Source organism: Coloeus monedula, assembly GCF_965178545.1.
Source record: "Coloeus monedula genome assembly, chromosome: 2".
Classification (NCBI taxonomy): Eukaryota; Metazoa; Chordata; class Aves; order Passeriformes; family Corvidae; genus Coloeus; species Coloeus monedula.
Genome location: NC_138782.1, coordinates 24,626,760 through 24,644,612, shown reverse-complemented (window position 1 = coordinate 24,644,612; position 17,853 = coordinate 24,626,760). Strand labels below are relative to the sequence as shown.

The 17,853-nt window shown below is 39.6% G+C and overlaps 1 protein-coding gene across 1 annotated transcript in view; it reads left to right on the top strand.

Moving 5' to 3' along the window:
- Window positions 1–2,856, top strand: part of PROX1 (prospero homeobox 1) — a gene marked incomplete at both ends in the record, with an annotated part of 36,352 nt that extends 33,496 nt beyond the window's left edge. Inside the window, one exon of the mRNA XM_082277077.1 lies at window positions 2,671–2,856. Coding sequence (XP_082133203.1) covers window positions 2,671–2,856 — 186 coding nt within the window. The remainder of the gene's footprint in view (window positions 1–2,670) is intronic.
- Window positions 2,857–17,853: the final 14,997 nt, after the last annotated feature.

The following is a 17,853-nucleotide window of genomic DNA, read 5'->3' as shown; positions in this document are numbered from 1 at the left end:
CCAAAACAACAAAAACCACTGCAGATACTCTTTCTAGAAAGGAAAAGTGTTGGCTGACGTACCATCCTGTGGGGATTAATCACAATGGAATTCACATTACAACATGCAAAATAACGTGTGTAATCCAATCTGACATGAAAAATTGCTAATAACATCCAAAAGGAAAGAGCTATGAATGGCTCTAATGCCATAGGAGTTGGGGAGATCTTTGGAAACTCAGCATTATAAGGTGAAGCACACAAAAGAAGAAGCAGCTAAAAAGTTGGGTCTCTTCAAAGCCCCCACATTGTTCATTGTTGAGTTTGTTCACTGTTATGTTTGTGGGCTGCTCTCCACAGCCCGTTGCACCAGGTTCAAAGAGGCCTGACCCTGCCGATGTGACTCAGGTACAATAAAGTTGGACCTTAAAAGATAACTCCCAGTCTAAAAAAAAAGCCTGTGTGTCACTACAGGGATGGAAGGCCTGGGAGCTAGGGACTCAGGGGTTTCACACTGCCTACTCCCTGGAAAAGCAGCATCCTCTACCTGGAAAACTTTCAAATGCACGAGTAGAAATTGAGTGGCAAAGGCCCAACTTAAAACCTTAAAACTTTAAGCATGTCACTTCTGTGCTTAAAGTTGTCATGGATGTAACCATGAAGTAGGAGGGAGAGGTATAACTTTGTGCATTTAGACTTCGTGTTTCTCAGGTAGCTGCTTGTAATTGCCTCTTTCCCATCTCCAGCAGCTTGGAAGGGAAGAAAGACATCTAATGTCGGTCCTCTGGAGTGGATACCAAAATCAAAAGGTTTTGCCCTCCTGAACTAACATCAGTGCCTACTCCATAGATTTGGTTATCTACTCCTTTTCCCGATTTCTAGTTTCGTACAGTCAGAAACTCCTTCCCCTTCGTTAGTGGCCAGCAATACCAAGGGTGATAAATAGCATGTGAGCATTGAACTGCATGAACAGAAAAACATGCAGATATTCTTCAAGCAATGCAACAATGAAAAAAGCATAGTATCTTCTATAGACATATTACCAAATGCTTGAACAGCTGAGTGGTTATGGGGAGTTTCAAGTAATTTCTTTGGGCTGGAGTGAGTAAAACATAACAGTTAATTTCTTCTCTTTTAATTATTGCTGGAGTAGACCATCTGTAAAGATGTGTCTTTCTGTGCAGCCTTTTGAATGAAAAATTTTGAGAGAAAAAAAAAAGTGTGGGGGCTGGATTTCACTCTGAGAGGTAGACAGAGGACTTCTCTGGTGCTTCTGGAAGCAGAGTTTATCAGCTGGTGTCAGGGGGAGCTGATCTCATGCTTATCTGATGGCAGAACGTGGCTATCAAACTGCTGGTGTTTCCCTAACAATGATAGGTGAGCGAGGCTCCAGAGCTCTGTTATATCAGATTGATCACACATTTCCTGACAAGTTTTTGAAAGTGGTTTCTAAAGGGACAAGAAGAAAAGCCTGAAGTAGAGAATAAGGGGCTGTCCCTGATCTGGCAGTGTGACATGAATTCAGTAAATGAGTGAGAGCTGCCCAAGTGTCTTGGCTACGGGAATGGTTCAAGTGGCTCCTAGTGCAGGTCGGAGAACTCCTCTTGCCGGAGGGGACAAAGAATAGCAGTGAGGGAATACTTGCTATTATAAGCATGCTGGCTACTGGCTGGCCATGTATTAGCAGTTTTAGAGCTGTGAAGCCACATTTCCGTAATAAAAGTGGAAAATAATACCTTTATGGAGATTACCTGAACCTTGCAACTGCCCTGCAGTTCATTAGAATGGTTGCTTTTGAGTCATTTAAGGCAAAGGGTGAGAAGGTGGTGCTGGTGGCCGAGACAACTACTTAGAATGAATTACTAAAGTTTGGAGGTAGCTGTGGTTTTTAACATTCACCCATTGTTCAGGAGCTTCTGAGAGTGGCACATGCCTGCTAGCTGGGTGTTTGACTCACCTGTGAAGTGACAGTGACGTGTAGAAACCACGAATGAGTTTAAAGCATCCCAGCTCAGTAGCCACTTGGAGCACAGTGCACCCGTTGAAGAGGTTAGGGTGGTATTTGGGTGCTCCTGAAAAAGAAGGAAAGACCGCAATGTCTCCTGAGAAAGCCATCTTATGGGGTTCTTGTGCATAGCAGCCACAGAAGCAAGCCACTAGCTGAAGGATTTCCTGCTTGATTGGTTTTAAACTACGAACAACATTCAGAGATACCCGGTTTCTTTGACAGCTTTCAGCACAGGTTGTGACCAAAGTTAAGCACAAAGGTACAAAGGGCTTTCTGTGCATGCATAACTTTCATATTCTCACATGGAGAGGAGAACATGGCCATAAATGCATGGGTAAAGTATCAAGCAGAGTTTTCTTTCCTTAAAGACAATTGTGCTTGTTTCCCCTCCTGCTAATTATAGCCTATAAATCCCCCTACTCTCCCAACTCAGGCAGTAACATTTTGTTACCTACATTCTGTCAGTAGACTTTACAAAGATCTCTAACACATGTTATAAAAGTTATTGCTATAGTACTATATATAACAGCTTTGCATAAGAGAATAGAGGGCTGCCACATTTAGAAAATGCAGGTGCTATGTAAGCCCCTTTCTGAAAGAAAGAACTTAGCTCAGTTTCCTTTGAAGAACCAGAGACTTGAAATTGAAAACTGTATTAATGCCATTGTCTCCTTGTATCAGCAGGTTCCAGAGAGATTCCTGGAAGTGGCTCAGATCACGTTACGGGAGTTTTTCAATGCCATTATCGCAGGCAAAGATGTTGATCCTTCCTGGAAGAAGGCCATATACAAGGTCATCTGTAAGCTGGACAGTGAGGTCCCTGAGATTTTCAAATCCCCAAACTGCCTACAAGAGCTTCTTCATGAGTAGAGAGTTCAGCAGCTATTTATGAATGTATGAAAGTAGCAGTCCCCTTCTGATGCCCAAGTCATGTGTGTCTCTATTTTAATTTCATATATATGTGTATCGCATACATATATATATGTATATGGAATTAGACTGATCCCTTCTGGATTTTTTTCGTTCAGTTCCAAGGGGATGGTTATTTTACTTCAGCCTTTGGTTTACTTTTGCCCGAGACCCTTAACATTTGAAGAATCAACTGGGTTAATTTTCAGGGAGAAGAGTTTGGAAGCGTGTAAAAGCCTGTCTTAGCAAGTTAGGGCATTATGTTTAAAAATGCTTTGTCAGATTTATTGCTTGCTGCAAAGTGGCATTTTGTCTTAGTGAGACTAATGTCATGGCACAATACTACAGACAATGAAGTTTATATTATGTTTATACTGCTAAAGGTCTGAACTCTGTGGAGTCACTTCATAAGCTTCGAGCTTTTTTATTTGTATTTATATACTTTTTAATCAATACCTAGATTTTGTTTCATACTTTAAAAAAATACAACATCTATTTTAGGTACTCACTCCAAGAAGTGACACCCAAAAAAGCAAACCCTATTCTTCATGTTTTCCTTACAGAAATGACAGATACCCTGCACCAGTAACCAACATGCCAGGTTGTTGTTTGTCTAAATTGCAGCAAGAGATGTTTGCACAAATCAAATACTGTTCTTGCAGGGTTAGGCCAGTAATTCATGCACAGTATTGTATCAACCACACTAATTTTGGAATATGGTCAGCTTACTAAAGCGGAAGCATTTCACTCTCCATAGAGTAAAAATGAAACCTTCAGCGTCGTATATTGCCATGTCTTGGTCTTACTTTAAGTGGCATTAGTCCCTAAATTTATTCTTTTCTCAGTCCATTCTACCCCCCAAGATCCCCTTTCCAGCATACAAAGTTTTCTGTCCATATTCAACATCTGTCCTGAAAAGCACTTTTTGAATGATCTTAGGTATAGTAGAAGAGTCTTCACCTCACAGTGCTGAGGCAAAGGAAAGAAGAAAAAAAAAAAAAGCTTGTTTGTAGCTGTAAAATGTAATTAGTCTTTTCCCAATCAGAAGAATAAAAATTGCATTTTCATAAAAATCTAATCAAGCATAATACAAAAATCACAGTGTCCTCCTGGCTATGCAGGGTTCAGATAGCCAAACTGGATTTTTAAAATTACAGTAAGTGCAGCTTTAAAAAAAAAAAAAAAATTAAAAAATCTATTTGAGCAATGTGGCTGCACTTGTCTTCTGAAGCTGGAGCTAGTGTTGACCAAAACCTGAGCTACAATGTAAAGTCCCTGATGGATCTGGGTTTGCCTGAATGCTACACCACGATATGACAGAGGGAAAGAAAGCTAGCTGCTAGTTCTTGTGCTTTCTTCAGTGGCTCTCCTTTTCTCATGTTTTCAGAAAGAAATTGTCTCCAGAAGTTTGGGGGAAGGTTGAATATGCTATGGCACACTGTATTTGTCATTTTCTTTGTCGTCTTTTGTACGGATGCAGTAAGAATTTATTGTTATCATCAATAGTATTTTCCCCTACATAATTCAATCTAAATCTAGAGGAAGTTCCTAATTAGCCATGAATTATATTTAGACCATTGAGGATATTGGGATCTTCTTTATTTTAAAATTACATTTTGACTTTGGAGAGTGAAAGTTTACCCATGTGACTAAAGAGCTGACCTGATCATTGCAATTTCACTTCATTTACAAATACTGCTGATAGACAGAAATGTATGAAAGCAATTATTGTTAGCAGAAAGCCTTAAAAACCTGCTGACTTCAAATTAAACAGCACAATCCTCCGATTCCCTGTCATTCTTTTCAAGCACTGGCAGTATCTGTGGAGTATAGGCAATGCAGACAATAGCATGGGATGAAGTGCCAACATTTTCACTATGCATTAAAAGCAAAACAAATCTTGATCTTAGACTCCCTGAGAGTACCTAATACTGTACGTATCCTTACAGTAGACAGGATTTATTTTTTTCTTTCTTTTGTTTTCTTACTTTTTTATTTCATTTTATTCTGTTTTCGTTATTTCATTTTTCCTTCTTTTTTTTTTTTTTCCTCTGTGTGTGCATGATTTGGTAAATATTACACTTCATAAAGATGTAACTCCAATGAATTCTGAGTAAGAAAGGATGAAAATTGTGTTCATGCACTTTTTTTGATTTATGGGAAGAAGTGGCATAAAATGCTCAAGTTTTGATACAGTAAGTTCATCATTGGCATACCATCAGATGCAAAATATAACTTTGCATTGTCACCTTGGACATAAGAAAGCAAAGCCATACTTTAGTCATACTATGTGGACATACTACTAGCTACCATCTCAATCTGTGATTTTACCGTTGCTTTATATTACTATTATTATTATTCTATTATTATTATTATTATTATATTAATATTATTATTATTTGGCTGCAATGGGATTCACATAATCTAAATAAGTGAAATTGTGTACTCAACACTTGATGTTGTTGCATTTATTTATTTATTTATGGGTAGTATAATCTCAATAGTAAATGAGGCATAGGAATTAGGAATAGAAATTTCATCTTAAAAGCAAAATAAAAACCTCCTTGGTCTGGAAAAGGAAATAATGATAATTTGATCATTTCAGTTATGTGATTTTTCTGCATTTTATAGCCATATTGCCTTTGTGCCTCCCAATTCACCTAAAATTACAAATACATGGCATAGCTTGTACTAAATTCTAAGTAGAATCCAATCCAGTTTCTTTTAAATTATCTCAATATTATTTCACTAAAAATGGCTAAAAGGCAGGAGGCTACTTTTATTGTAATGAGAAGTTTACATAGGAAAAGAATTTTAAAATCCATGTAGAAACCCCATCTTGCCATTCATTTACTGCTAATTCAGATTTATTTCTGCATATAAACTTGAGGTTATAGTCTGTGCCTAGACCTTAAATGCACCAGCGGAAGGATAAAAAAAAGTCCTTCAAAATACCAGTTTTTCCCCCACAAGTACAATTGTTCTTGTGCCTTCTGTGGCTTACAATTTTCATCTTTTAAACTTTATTTTTCAATTACTACAGCTGCAATAAACACTGACTTTTTTTTTTTTTTTTGGCTGTTTGACATAATGTTGATAGCTATGCATATTTTGTGTCTTTTTAAAAATTAAAAAAATAAAAAAAACAAAGCAGGAGAATACGTTTTTGAAGAAGAGAATTTTTAGAACAGTTTGATAACGCAAATTATTTTTTCTCAATTGTTTGAGCAGCATTCGAGTTTTGAAAATTCTTGTAGAAGCCAATTTTTTGTAACTGTGGTGCAAATCTTGTGTTTTCTTAGCCTGATGAAAAGTAGTATAGAAGCAATATTTCATACGTGGCATATGTGCATATACAGATACGTATGTGGTCACACACACAGGACAACATGTGTGGGCATATGTATGTATATTTACACAAAAACACACACACACACACACAAAAGATGCGTATGAAGTGAAAAGCTTACCTTTTTCCTATCTAGATTAAGAACCTATTTTAGACATTTGTTATGTTTTGTGAAAAGAATGTTCTATTTGAAACTACAAAACATTTAATTCTTACTGTATCTCTGGTTGTTTAATGGGAACGTTTCACATTTAATGGTAAACACGTGGAAGATGTTAGAATGTAGTAATTATTTAAGGAAGTGTTCACCCATGTATTCCTGAGGTTTGCTTTGTGCCTCTGAGTATTATTTAATTAAAGTGTTTTAAGTTTGCAGAATCTTTGTTACTGTACCAGGTATGTGGGTGAACATTGAAAATCGAGGGGAACTTTTATAAAGCAATGTAAATATTCAACCTTACTGCTGTTCTTGCATAAAGACATAAGATTTTAATAACTACATTCTGAAAACATCTGTTGAATTTATAAGAAACACTACAGTAACTGTGTAGATAGTTGAAAGCATTCTTGAAAATCCAGCTCTCTACTTTTAAAAGTTAAGTCTCTTTCATCAGATGTCAAGGGAATGGGTAATACAGTTTCTGTAAAATTGCAGAATTTTTTTCTATGTATATGAAGTCAGTTAATAGAAAAATGTTTTTTTTCCACAGGTTAATATTAATTAAGAAATAAAGGTGAAGATTTTGTGGCTTTAAAGATAGGATTTTCACCAGCAGCATTGAAAGATTATACATATATATATATACAGAAAGATATATATATATATATATATATTAAAAATGGAAAGTGGTTTACAAAACCCCCAAAATGAGCACTGTACATGAGAAGTGAAAGCAAAAACTATATTTACCATGTGTATTATATAGCAATCATTGGTGTTAATAGTGCAAATGTTTCCTTCTGGTACCAACTCTGTGTTTGAAAATTCCAATACGCATTGTTTTCAAAAAGCTCCCCTTAAGGAATGTAACTGGTTTATATGAGTAAGCAGTTACTGTATTGCACTTAAATGTTCTGTTGAAGGAAATGCAATTTTGTTTTCTGTAGAACTGTTGGTTGTAAACCATCTATAAACTGAAGCTAAAAATGCTCATATTTAGAGCTGGGATGAAAACTGGTATTTAACCTTTGTATCTTCTTAGGAATATCCTTTTTAGTGTATGAAAGGTGGTGGCACTATGACTTTATTCAGTCTTTTCATCTGAGCCACAGTCACCTCTCTCCCAAAGCAGCCACCTTCCAAATGCACAAATACTGGGATATGTAGAAACAAATCTAGAAGAAACAGTGAGCTTACATTTTTCTCTAAAATCCATACCTTCTGCATTAATTGTACCACTCGAGTGAGACAGTAGACAAACACAATACCCATCTCATTACCATATAACGTGTAAGAGTCAGAAACTAAAGAAAAAGGAAAGAAAAAGCCTCTTTAGGTTGCTTTTAATGCTGCCCAGAAGAGTCAAAGGTTAAGGTTTAAACTGATATTGTCCCAGCCATTACTCATATGTATATAGTTACAAAAGTGACAAAACACTGCCTTTATATTATTTAGCAATATGTTGTAAATAGCATTATTAAGCTCTTTTTTTTGTAATAAAGACCCTTTAATTTGAAGATAGTACAATAACTGAACTGATAAAGTCAATTTTTGATTTTTTTTATTTTATTTTTTAGCTAGAGGCAATTTCAACTGTGGATTTTTTTGTTGTTGTCTATTGTTCTGAAGACTTTGCATAATTTATTGGTTTAATTTATCCTAATTTATTTGATGAAGGTGTACAATTTTGTATTACCAAGGATGTACTGTAATATTAATTGATGACAAGATAAAACAATAAGACTCCCCTGTCCGTTTGGAAAAAAAAGGTGCAGTAGACAATTGATTGAAAAAAAGTTACAATTCTAGCTTGGCAGCTACTAAATTTAAGATAAACACAGGAAAAATGTTTGGGGGGGGTGGATTTTATTTTGTGTGTTTAAAGCTTTTGTATACTCTCCAGACTTTTACCTTTTTGCTTTGTACCACTTAAAGGATACAGTAGTTCAATTGCCTTGTGTGCCTTCCATCTTCTCTAAACTGAATGTATGTGCAGTATATATGCAAGCTTGTGCAAAATAAAATATAAATTACAAGCTCATTGCCATTGTTTACATTTATTTCCAAGAGTTTATGTTGCCCCATGTCAAGAGGTGAGCCCCTGAACCGCTTGGCTGTGGCCAGGCTGTGCCTAACACTGTAGTCCTCTGAAGGTTTTCTTTTCCCCTTAGTTCAAATTATTTATTAATGAAACCACCAGCCCTCTTGCAAAATGGATAGAATGATTTGTGGCTGCGGTGTCCTACCTCCAGCACAGCGCCAGTTAAGATAATGAATGTTATTTTGCAATAGTCTATCTGACAAGGAATAACTCCCTGGAAGAGACTTGTTATGTCTGAAGCATAGACAGCTCTTTAAATTAAATGTAGCCAATGTGAGCTAGAAAGTACTTTTGTTTATACTGCTTAATCATTTCCTGGGTATACCTGCCATGCTGGTGTCCTGCAACAGGGAGTTCCTCAAGCTGGGTGGAGGCAAGGATAGTGCTCTTGAGCTGTGGTGGTTCACATTTGGTTCACATTTGTAACTCTTACCAGTTTGACCTTGTTAATGGTAGTGACTAGATACCATTCTCCTTTTTTTATTACAGTCCGTCACTCATGGAACGCTTCTGTTTGAAGCTGTGTATTCACCAGCACTGTATAGAACTGCTCTGTTCCTACACAATTCCTCAAAATGTATTTGTTCATGACTTTTCCTCTGCTCCTTGCTGTGTCTGCTGTTTCATATGTATCTTAAAATTTTGGGGTTGGACCTTTTGATTTACATGATTGTCTGTGTTTCAGATATGAAAGGTCTCTTTTTGGCTTAGAATTGGTGCAGATGGCAGTAAGACTGTAGCTTATTTAGATCACAAAATCCTGCAAGACTTTTCTGATTTTGAAGGAGAAGCACATTAAAAATATGTTTTGATTTGAGGTAATTTATTTTCAGAATCTTCCCTGATTCAGCCTCAGGACACTGTAGAGCTGAGCTGGAGCCTGAATCCAGCTTTACTTCACTGTAACAACCAAATAAACACTTTGTATCTGCAACAGCAGTTAAAACTCCATGTGCTTTTAGACAACTGGAGTTGCATTTGTTGGGCCACATCAACACCATTTGTGAAGGAGGTCTGTGGAAGGTCGTGAAGTTACATTTACATAACTAATACTCATTTAAGTGTGAGATCTTCTCTGGTTTTACTGCAAACAAATTGCCTCTCCTAGTTCACGTCTATCCACTTTACCAAACCAACCTGCCAAAACAATTTTTATGCTAGTTATCAAGAGTTAACTAGATGAGGGAGAGGGAGATCATCCTCAGGTACCCAGTTAATGGACCAAAGAATACGAGCTGCGTGGGTAATTGCCAGCTCACTCTGTGCCCCTATCAGTTTTTCCCTCAAATATACTTGTTCTGTGAAATGCAGGACACTATTTGCCATTTTACCCTGCAGTGAAAAGCACACAGATCTCTAAATAAGAAATCCTACTTATTGGCATCTCAGAATACTGCAGGAGTTCAGAGCTAGACTGGAACTTGGCAAGTAGTCCTTGTCATTGCAGAGGGCCAAATCAACTTTCCCAGGCTTCAAGCACCCTGAAATGATCCAAGTTCTGCAGATCTGGCCATCTGTGCTTGGAAATCCTCAGTTCCCCTAATACCTGGAATTTTTACAATAAGAAAGATACTATGTTCTAGCTTAAAAATCATAAGGAAGACATGAATTATCCCTGTGCAAGGCAAATAATAGAATAATTTTATGTCACTGAGAGCATCAGTAGCAACTGGAGTCTTTTACACATCACATTACTGAGAAGCTGAATGTGGAAGACTGCATTTTGTCATTTGAGAGCCTGAAAGGGTTAATTGCTCTCGTCTTCTTGGTCTGTACCCTTATTTATGCCCAGTCTAGGTTGTGCCAACACAATTTCTATGGAGATGATCCCTTCTGATCCAGTCTTCCCTCTTTGTTAGGAGGGAAAGGGAGAGTTGCAGCATACGACTGCTTGCGTTTGGGAAATAATGGCAAATACGTCCCTCGCTCTTTGCAAGGGGTCACAGTGCTTCCCCAAACTCGTCTTCGTGACTTTTAAAATTTGGCACAGCATTTGTTTTAAGAACACAGTACGCAAAATGAAATCTTCGCTGAAATTCTGTTGTTGCATGGGGATGGAGGGCTCCCAGGGTGAAGGCAGAGCTGCTAGATAAAAAGGGCTGGGGGGTAGGAGGGTTGTTTCCCTGCCTGGTCCAAGTGTTTGACCCTCTGGGCGCATTGCAAGGCCTGCCTGTTCTTCCAGCTTTTCAGTGGGCAGGAGCATTGGAAGAAGCTGCCTATTAAAGCTTGATAGATTGGTGGGTGCAGAAAATCCATCAATTGCTACAAAGCCCATTTTTGTGTATTGTTTATTAGCACCACTACCATACCTGTACCTCAAAGAGATGAAAGAGGTATCTTTTATTTAAATATTAAAATTTTCTAGACCCCCAAATGAATGCTTGTTGGCTTAGGTTAGCCTGACTCTTTCCAGAGCTGCAGAGCAGAGTGAGGCACTGACTCTCCTTCAGAGAAAGGACCCCCCCACCTCGCTCTGCCCAGAGTCTGGGAGGCTGTGATTGCATTTTCATGAATAAATCCTGGGCAAGTGAATAGTGGTACTTTCCCATTTATTTGGGAATCAGTGTGAAAAAACAAACAAACAAACAAGCTATTTGCTTCACAACAAAACACATGAAAATGAGCTGCTGTTCGTACCCAAATGCACTTAATTGCATGCACGGTTTAATTTTATTCTTTAAAATTAGGCTTAAGGTTGAGTCTCTATCTAGGCAAAGGAAAATAAAAAACGAGAAAGATGGCACAGATAGCTAAAGAAATACTACTGGCTCCAATGTAAATATGTTTGCGGTTTGCAAGAGACCTGCCAGTCAAGCAGCTGTGGGAGGTAACAGGGGAGAACGCATGAGAGGAAAAAGTCTTGTGGCAACAGTGGCCAGTTTCATTATGGCCACTGCCAGACTGTGAAACAACTCTGGGGGCTTGAAATCCTATTGCCTATTAAAACTGGGCATGACAGCTCTTTTTTATGCTTCACCAACCAGAGATGGAACAGTGTCCTAGGGGAAATAAGGAAAAATATTTATTACAAGTGTTTAACACCTTTTAGTACAAAACAACCCTAATATGCAGCACTCAAGGATAATTCATGCCAGCACATGTAAAACCAAGGGAAATCGTTTATCAGCTCAATAATTTGGTCAGAGCTTTTAAAGGAAGAGATGATGCCCCAGTCAAAACCATAAGGCCAGATTTCTCTGAAGTGGAGGCACTTTAGATTTTTTTCTTTATACTATTTTTACAATTTCTCAGTAATCCACACAAGGCTCTGGCAACACACCCACCCCAGGAACTGCTTGGCTGCCTGACTCGGGCTGAAGTCTGGCTGTTCAGACTGGGGGCTTACCTGCCCCTCATGCATGGCAGTAGTTGCTGGCATATTTAAGAAAGCCACAGGACAGTCAGGGTTGGATCTTGAACAGCACATGAGGTGGAGGTTTAAACTGCTTCAAAGGCTTCTCGGAAAACCAGGTACTCTAAGATTGTCTTAAACTGCAAACAGTCTGGAAGCATAAGGACACTCAGGTCAAGGGGTGTATTTCAAATCTTTCCTGATAAAATACGTGTGTTTGGAAGCAGTATAATACAAAATGAGATTCCCTGCTTTCTTACACAAACGTATACATTATGCCTTCCCAGCTTTGGGGGAAACCTAGAACTCAGAGCAGGGGAGCTCCACCACTCACTGAGCGCCACAGGGAAAAATCTCGAGCACTTTCAAAAGGCTGCACTCAAATCTGTTCCTGCTGTGTGTCCCCATTTTATAGGGAGTGAAATGGAGATGCGGAGTGGTGGCACCATCTCCCCAGGACCACCCACCTGCCCACTGCAGAGCCAGGAACAGCTCCTGCTCCTCCAGCCCTGGCCTGGGCGCTGCCAGCCCCACGCGTTACTCATTAACACCCGGTTACTCGTTAACAGCCTGCATGCGGGGGTCCTGCACGGCCCTTCCAAAGCCCCCGGGTTACATTGCACAATCCACACGCTGCTGCCCTGCCAGTTTTATCTCCCAGCTGAAACCTTGCTTCCTGGCATCCTTTTGCATCCTTTTGCATCTTTGCGAGTGGCCAGAGCCAGTATTTTAAAATACTGTTTACCTGGCCATTAGCTTTCCCAGAATCTGGGGGGAACCGCAGAGGAATTGGAAAAGCCCATCTGTGGAGAGGATTTCCCCCTGCCCATGAGTCAGGTTTCTCCCTCCCATCAGGAAGAGCCTGCTACTTAAATGGTGTTTCTGCCCTTCCAGAAATTTCCAGAGTGTTCAGCAGCCTTTAACCGGGGCCACGGCCAGCTGCTGGCAGTGGCACAGGGTGGCTGACCCAGCGATGGCAGGGAAAGAGCAGGTCAAGGTGTGCTGTGGTGGGGCAAGGGGAAAACCCAGCTCTGCCAGACAGTGACCCTGTGCAAAGGCCAGGCAGACGGGTGCTGCCTCAGGCCGCATAAGCTGCTCCTTGCTCAGGGCAAAGGGTTCCAAAGCCAGTGGCCAAAAGGGACCCAGGGGGTGCTGGAGGACAGCAGTGGCAGGAAGGTTCCGGACCCCCCACCACAGCAGTGGGGTGAAGCTAGTACCCAGTGTCAGGCACCCCTGCCCTTCACACAGCTCCCTCCCTGTATTTCCAAATTTCAGTACTCTTCTCACATCTCTTTGGAGGAGGGAAGTGAACGGTGGGTGACTGTGGTTTTGACAAAGTGAAAGTGGCAGCAGCCCCAGCAAATAGGTGTGTATGTTGTCCCCAGCAAAAGACCTGTACAGCAGCCCAGTGATTCTGGATATAGTATTACATCACTTGCAAAATTCAGAATTTGTCCAAAACATGGTACTCTTTTTATAGAGATAATATCAGCAATATATAATAATTATTATGTTATTATTAACCTTAAGGAACTTTGCTATTCCATAAATATAAATAAAGTGTAGCTATCCTTAATCTGATTTCAAATGACCTGAAAAGGGGATCAAAAAAGTGCAGGAGAGCTGTACAACAGGGGAGAAAATGGCGAGTGGGGGAAGGGGGCTGAGGGTGTTGACTGTAAAAGAAAGAAAATTATCCCAATTCTAGCACTGCTGGAAAAACGTGAAAGTTATTGCTGCACAAAGAACCTCTTGAACTGCTCTGCCTTCCAAAATTTCTACTGCACTCTCTGCAGTTACTTGTGTATGGCAGAAGCAGCATCTTTGTATTATATGAACAGTCTGCTTCATAATCAAATACCATCTGTCGCTACATCTGAACTTGTTTTCAACATCTGTGCGTTCTGGTCTTAACAAAGCTTTAAAAACTAATTCAAAAACTTTCACAGATCACTGACTAAATATGTACATTTACCATCTTTCATATTGGTTTAAAATATTTCTTCTATAGCTGCATCCCCTTGGCTGGGAATAGTTAAGATGTATACACTGAGTTGCTTTATTAAGCTTATTTTCTAATGGCCTTGGGTAGCCAAGTGCAAAAGAGGGACACTTGCTCAGGCACCGAGAGGACCCATCATATTCTTTCTTGGTGCCAATACAGTCCCTTTCTGCCAATGAGAAACCTGAAAGTTGATCAGCTACCATACCCCAATTACTCAAAATGACACTACAGATAAAACTGCAACCAAGGGGAGAATCAACTGTATGGCTTATATGCTGCTAAAGTGTGTCTGAACAAATGGTGAAGTAAAATCATGAGAGCCCTCAGGAGGATAAGTACGTTGTTACTTTGCACATGCTTCAGAAATGTGAAGTACATCTTTACAGAACTTTTGGCCAACCCCCTGGCAGATGTTGACCAGTTTTGCTTATGTATACATCAGTGGCAGAACACTAAAACAGAGATTGGAAATTTTAATTTAGTCAAGGCAGTTGGGCTAAAATGATGGCTTTTGTTGAAACCATTAAATAGAGCTGCCTAATGAAGTACAGTACAGCACTGGCAAACCGAGCCCTGATGAGATGCAGCAGCTTCCAAACTGCAGCCCTGCAAAAGGGAAGAAGGAAGCTTGCAAGTCTTTAACTAAAGTGGAATGGCGACAGCCCTTGTAAAGCTGCGTTTGATTTTGTGTTTGAGGGCAGATGCGCTTGTACATTATCGCCCTGACATTTTAACCATTAGTTGGAAATGTGCCGTTGCAGTTCCTGCCATATATTTCTCAATCCTATTTGTTAGAAAGTGAGCTAATAGACAGTGTGATGAAGTGATCATAAATTCACTTTCAAAGGGCATTTGGGTTCAGAGCCTAAAGATTGAATATGGCAAATTCTTAGGTATGGGGAAGAAGGTGGGGGCCAGGAGGGTCATTCTCACTGATGGGTTCAGTGATTGATTCCACTACAGAACTATATTTGCCCTTTACTTGGCTGTTTAACACAGAATAGCTATAATAGGTTCCCGATCCATTATTCCTCTTCTTCCTAGGGTCACTATGAAGTGAAAGAAAATATAACCTTGGCTGTAATAAAATAAACTTCAGCATTATCAGGTGTTTGGAAATTGGAAGGTGTCTGATTGCTTTATATAGGATACACATAAACACACACACACACACACACACACACACACACAAAGGGTTATAATATAATCCTCCGTGCTGCCTCTGACAAATGGTTATTACCATTCAGTATTGGTTTTTTTTGCTCATGCAATAATATGGTGTCATGCAAGTCCACACAGCCTGAAATTCTTCTTATTATACACAGCCTTCCAAAAATCACATACAGAATGCTGCTCTTTTAATGGTGATTAGCAGCAATTTTTTTAAAGATAGGTGGATTAGAACAAAATTTGTTTTGAGAGAGAAAAAAATTATCTGAAAGGCAAAATGAAATGAGTGTTTTAGCACAAGGCAGCCCCAAAATATTTTCAATAATTAGAAGAGACTTATGTTCCATTTCACTGTTTTATGTGTTATATAGTATAGAGCAAGTGCCACTGTAGTTAAGTGTTTGTCAGCATTTCCCTTGTAAATCCTGGTTTTCCAGAGGGTTGCTATAACTTGCCAATTTCAAATCGCACTGGGCTAACACTCACTATCCACATTGTCAGCCCAGATGCAAATTTCTGTTGTTGTTATTACCAAAAATGAAATCAAGTGAAGCTGCTGGTTTCTAGTTCATGGCAAAAGATGGTGGTTGGGAAGTGGGGGATGGTAGTGGCTTGTGTGCTTTTTTTTCCCCCTGTTGCTCCTAGTTGGGATTTTGTTGCTGCAATTGTCTGATTCAAATGGGTTTGTTTTGAAAGGGATGCGAAAGGATATTTTTTTGTAGACCCCAAAAAATAAGTGACACATAGAGAGCTCAGGGAGAGAAGAGGGCAGCATTCTAACCTGGTACAGCTTACTCCCAGCCAGGCAGTTAAGGTCCAGTGGTACACCTGCTGACCCCATCCCAAGATTGGGTTCTGCATTGTAAAGGCCTTAAGATGCTGATAAAGGTCCATTCAGCAGCCGAATCCTGCAAGAAAACACAAAAGTAGTTGACCCAGCAGGAGCAACTCCGATGAAGCACAGAAGCAAATCCTGGTCACCTCCTCCCAGCCTTTGGGGCCAACCTTTGGGGTCCCTGCAGGACCTTATAAGCACCTCTAACAGAACAACGAAGAAGGGGCCAATCCTCCTTCTTCAACATCCCCAAAACATACACGATCCCACAATGGGCACAGGAGAGCACAGGACTTCAGGGCTGCAGTCCCAAATGCTCTGTGCTTGGCAATGGAGCAGAGGGGTGCCTCTTCCACTTTTAATCAACTAAAATTAATTTTCCAACTTAAAAAAAGAATTCTGAAGAATTTTTTTCCTCTTATTGATTGAGTCTTTTGCTATTTAACACCTGATTGGTTTTGTTATACTGGAGAAGGCTGTACTGAGATGCTCTTGGCTGCTTTCCTCTGTGGGTGTAGCCCTCCCTCCCTGTGAGGCATGGGCACTTGAATCCAGACAAAATCAGATTCAAAATCAAAATCAAAAACAGTGCAGAAGTGTATGGTAAGAGTAAGTGGAGAAACAGGCCTAAGGTGAAAGGCTTGCATCGAGGAGGATTGCACTTGTAGAAGTTTACAAATCTAGGTGTTTTCTGCAAGTAAAGAAATGAGGAGTCCCTGGGTGAGCAGTTGTTACCAGCTCTAGGGAGGCTAAAAAGTGGTAATACCACACACCAGCTGCCCAGAGAAAGACAAATTAGAGCATAGGTTTGTATGTCTTGGAAGATACCCACAAATCTGGTAGTATTTTAAATCAGCTGGTGTGACCTGAAGAGCTGTCAGTTGTGGGGTTTATCTCAGTGGGCAGGTTGGGCTATGGTTTGTGATATTTTTGGTGCTCTGGACTGAGAGACCAAGGTCAGCAAAAGAGGCTTTGACATTAGTAGTGTTACATCAGCTTACACCAGGTGAGGTTTCAGTCTATGTACAGTAGCAGCAGGTTATCTTTATAAGCCATTGCTCAGGCACCTCCTCCAGGATCTGCACTAATCAGAGCTACCCCATACACCACTTCACCACAGAAAACAAGGTCCATATTAGTCACACACTGTTTTCCCCACCTGGAAAAATTCTTAGGTAGATTCCACTTGAAAACAAAGGGCAATTCCCTGCCTATTTAGTGTTAAGTTAGAATGCCACTTTTATTCTATATCCAAGACCCAAATTTCCATATATTGATGCATTCCAACACAAAATTCAAGCTTCAAGATCAGAGGACCCCAGCTAAATGTCAAGATATTTCCACACAAAAGAAAAACTAGATTTGCCCTCTATGTAAGGCACACAGCAGATAAAACCAATAATACCTTATCTCCTCCTATGACTTCCTGGCCAGGAGCAGCAGCAATATATATTAAGATATCAATTGACTGTTTATAGGATTAAGTAAGGAATAGCTGAAACCAGTCCTTGCTTTTATTTGAGTTTAATTCATCCAGTCAGAGATCTGTGTGGTAACCACCTATAATAAAGTAATAATAACAATAATAATAGAGCTTTGCACTTTTACAGCATCTTCCACTGAAAGTTATCTCAGTGTGCTTCATAAACATTACTCTTGCATCCATTCCTTCAATTCCTCCACTTTCTCCTCATTTTTATCTGTAGAATCTGCAGTAATATGATAGCATGGATGGCCTTACAAATAAACTAAGGCAAGCTGTTACTTCAATGAAATACAGAAATACAAGGTAAAGTTATGTGAAAAATACGAGGGAAATTCAGTAGGCGAGAGATGGTATATATTCATTTTGCTAACATATTATGTGCTCAGTTAAGGATAAAAGGAAATCCATACATTCTTCTAGGTTCACTGATAATCTTGCATTAAAGGAACATAAATCAACATGCACCGCTCAGCATGTCTGGTTTCTGAGACATAAAATGA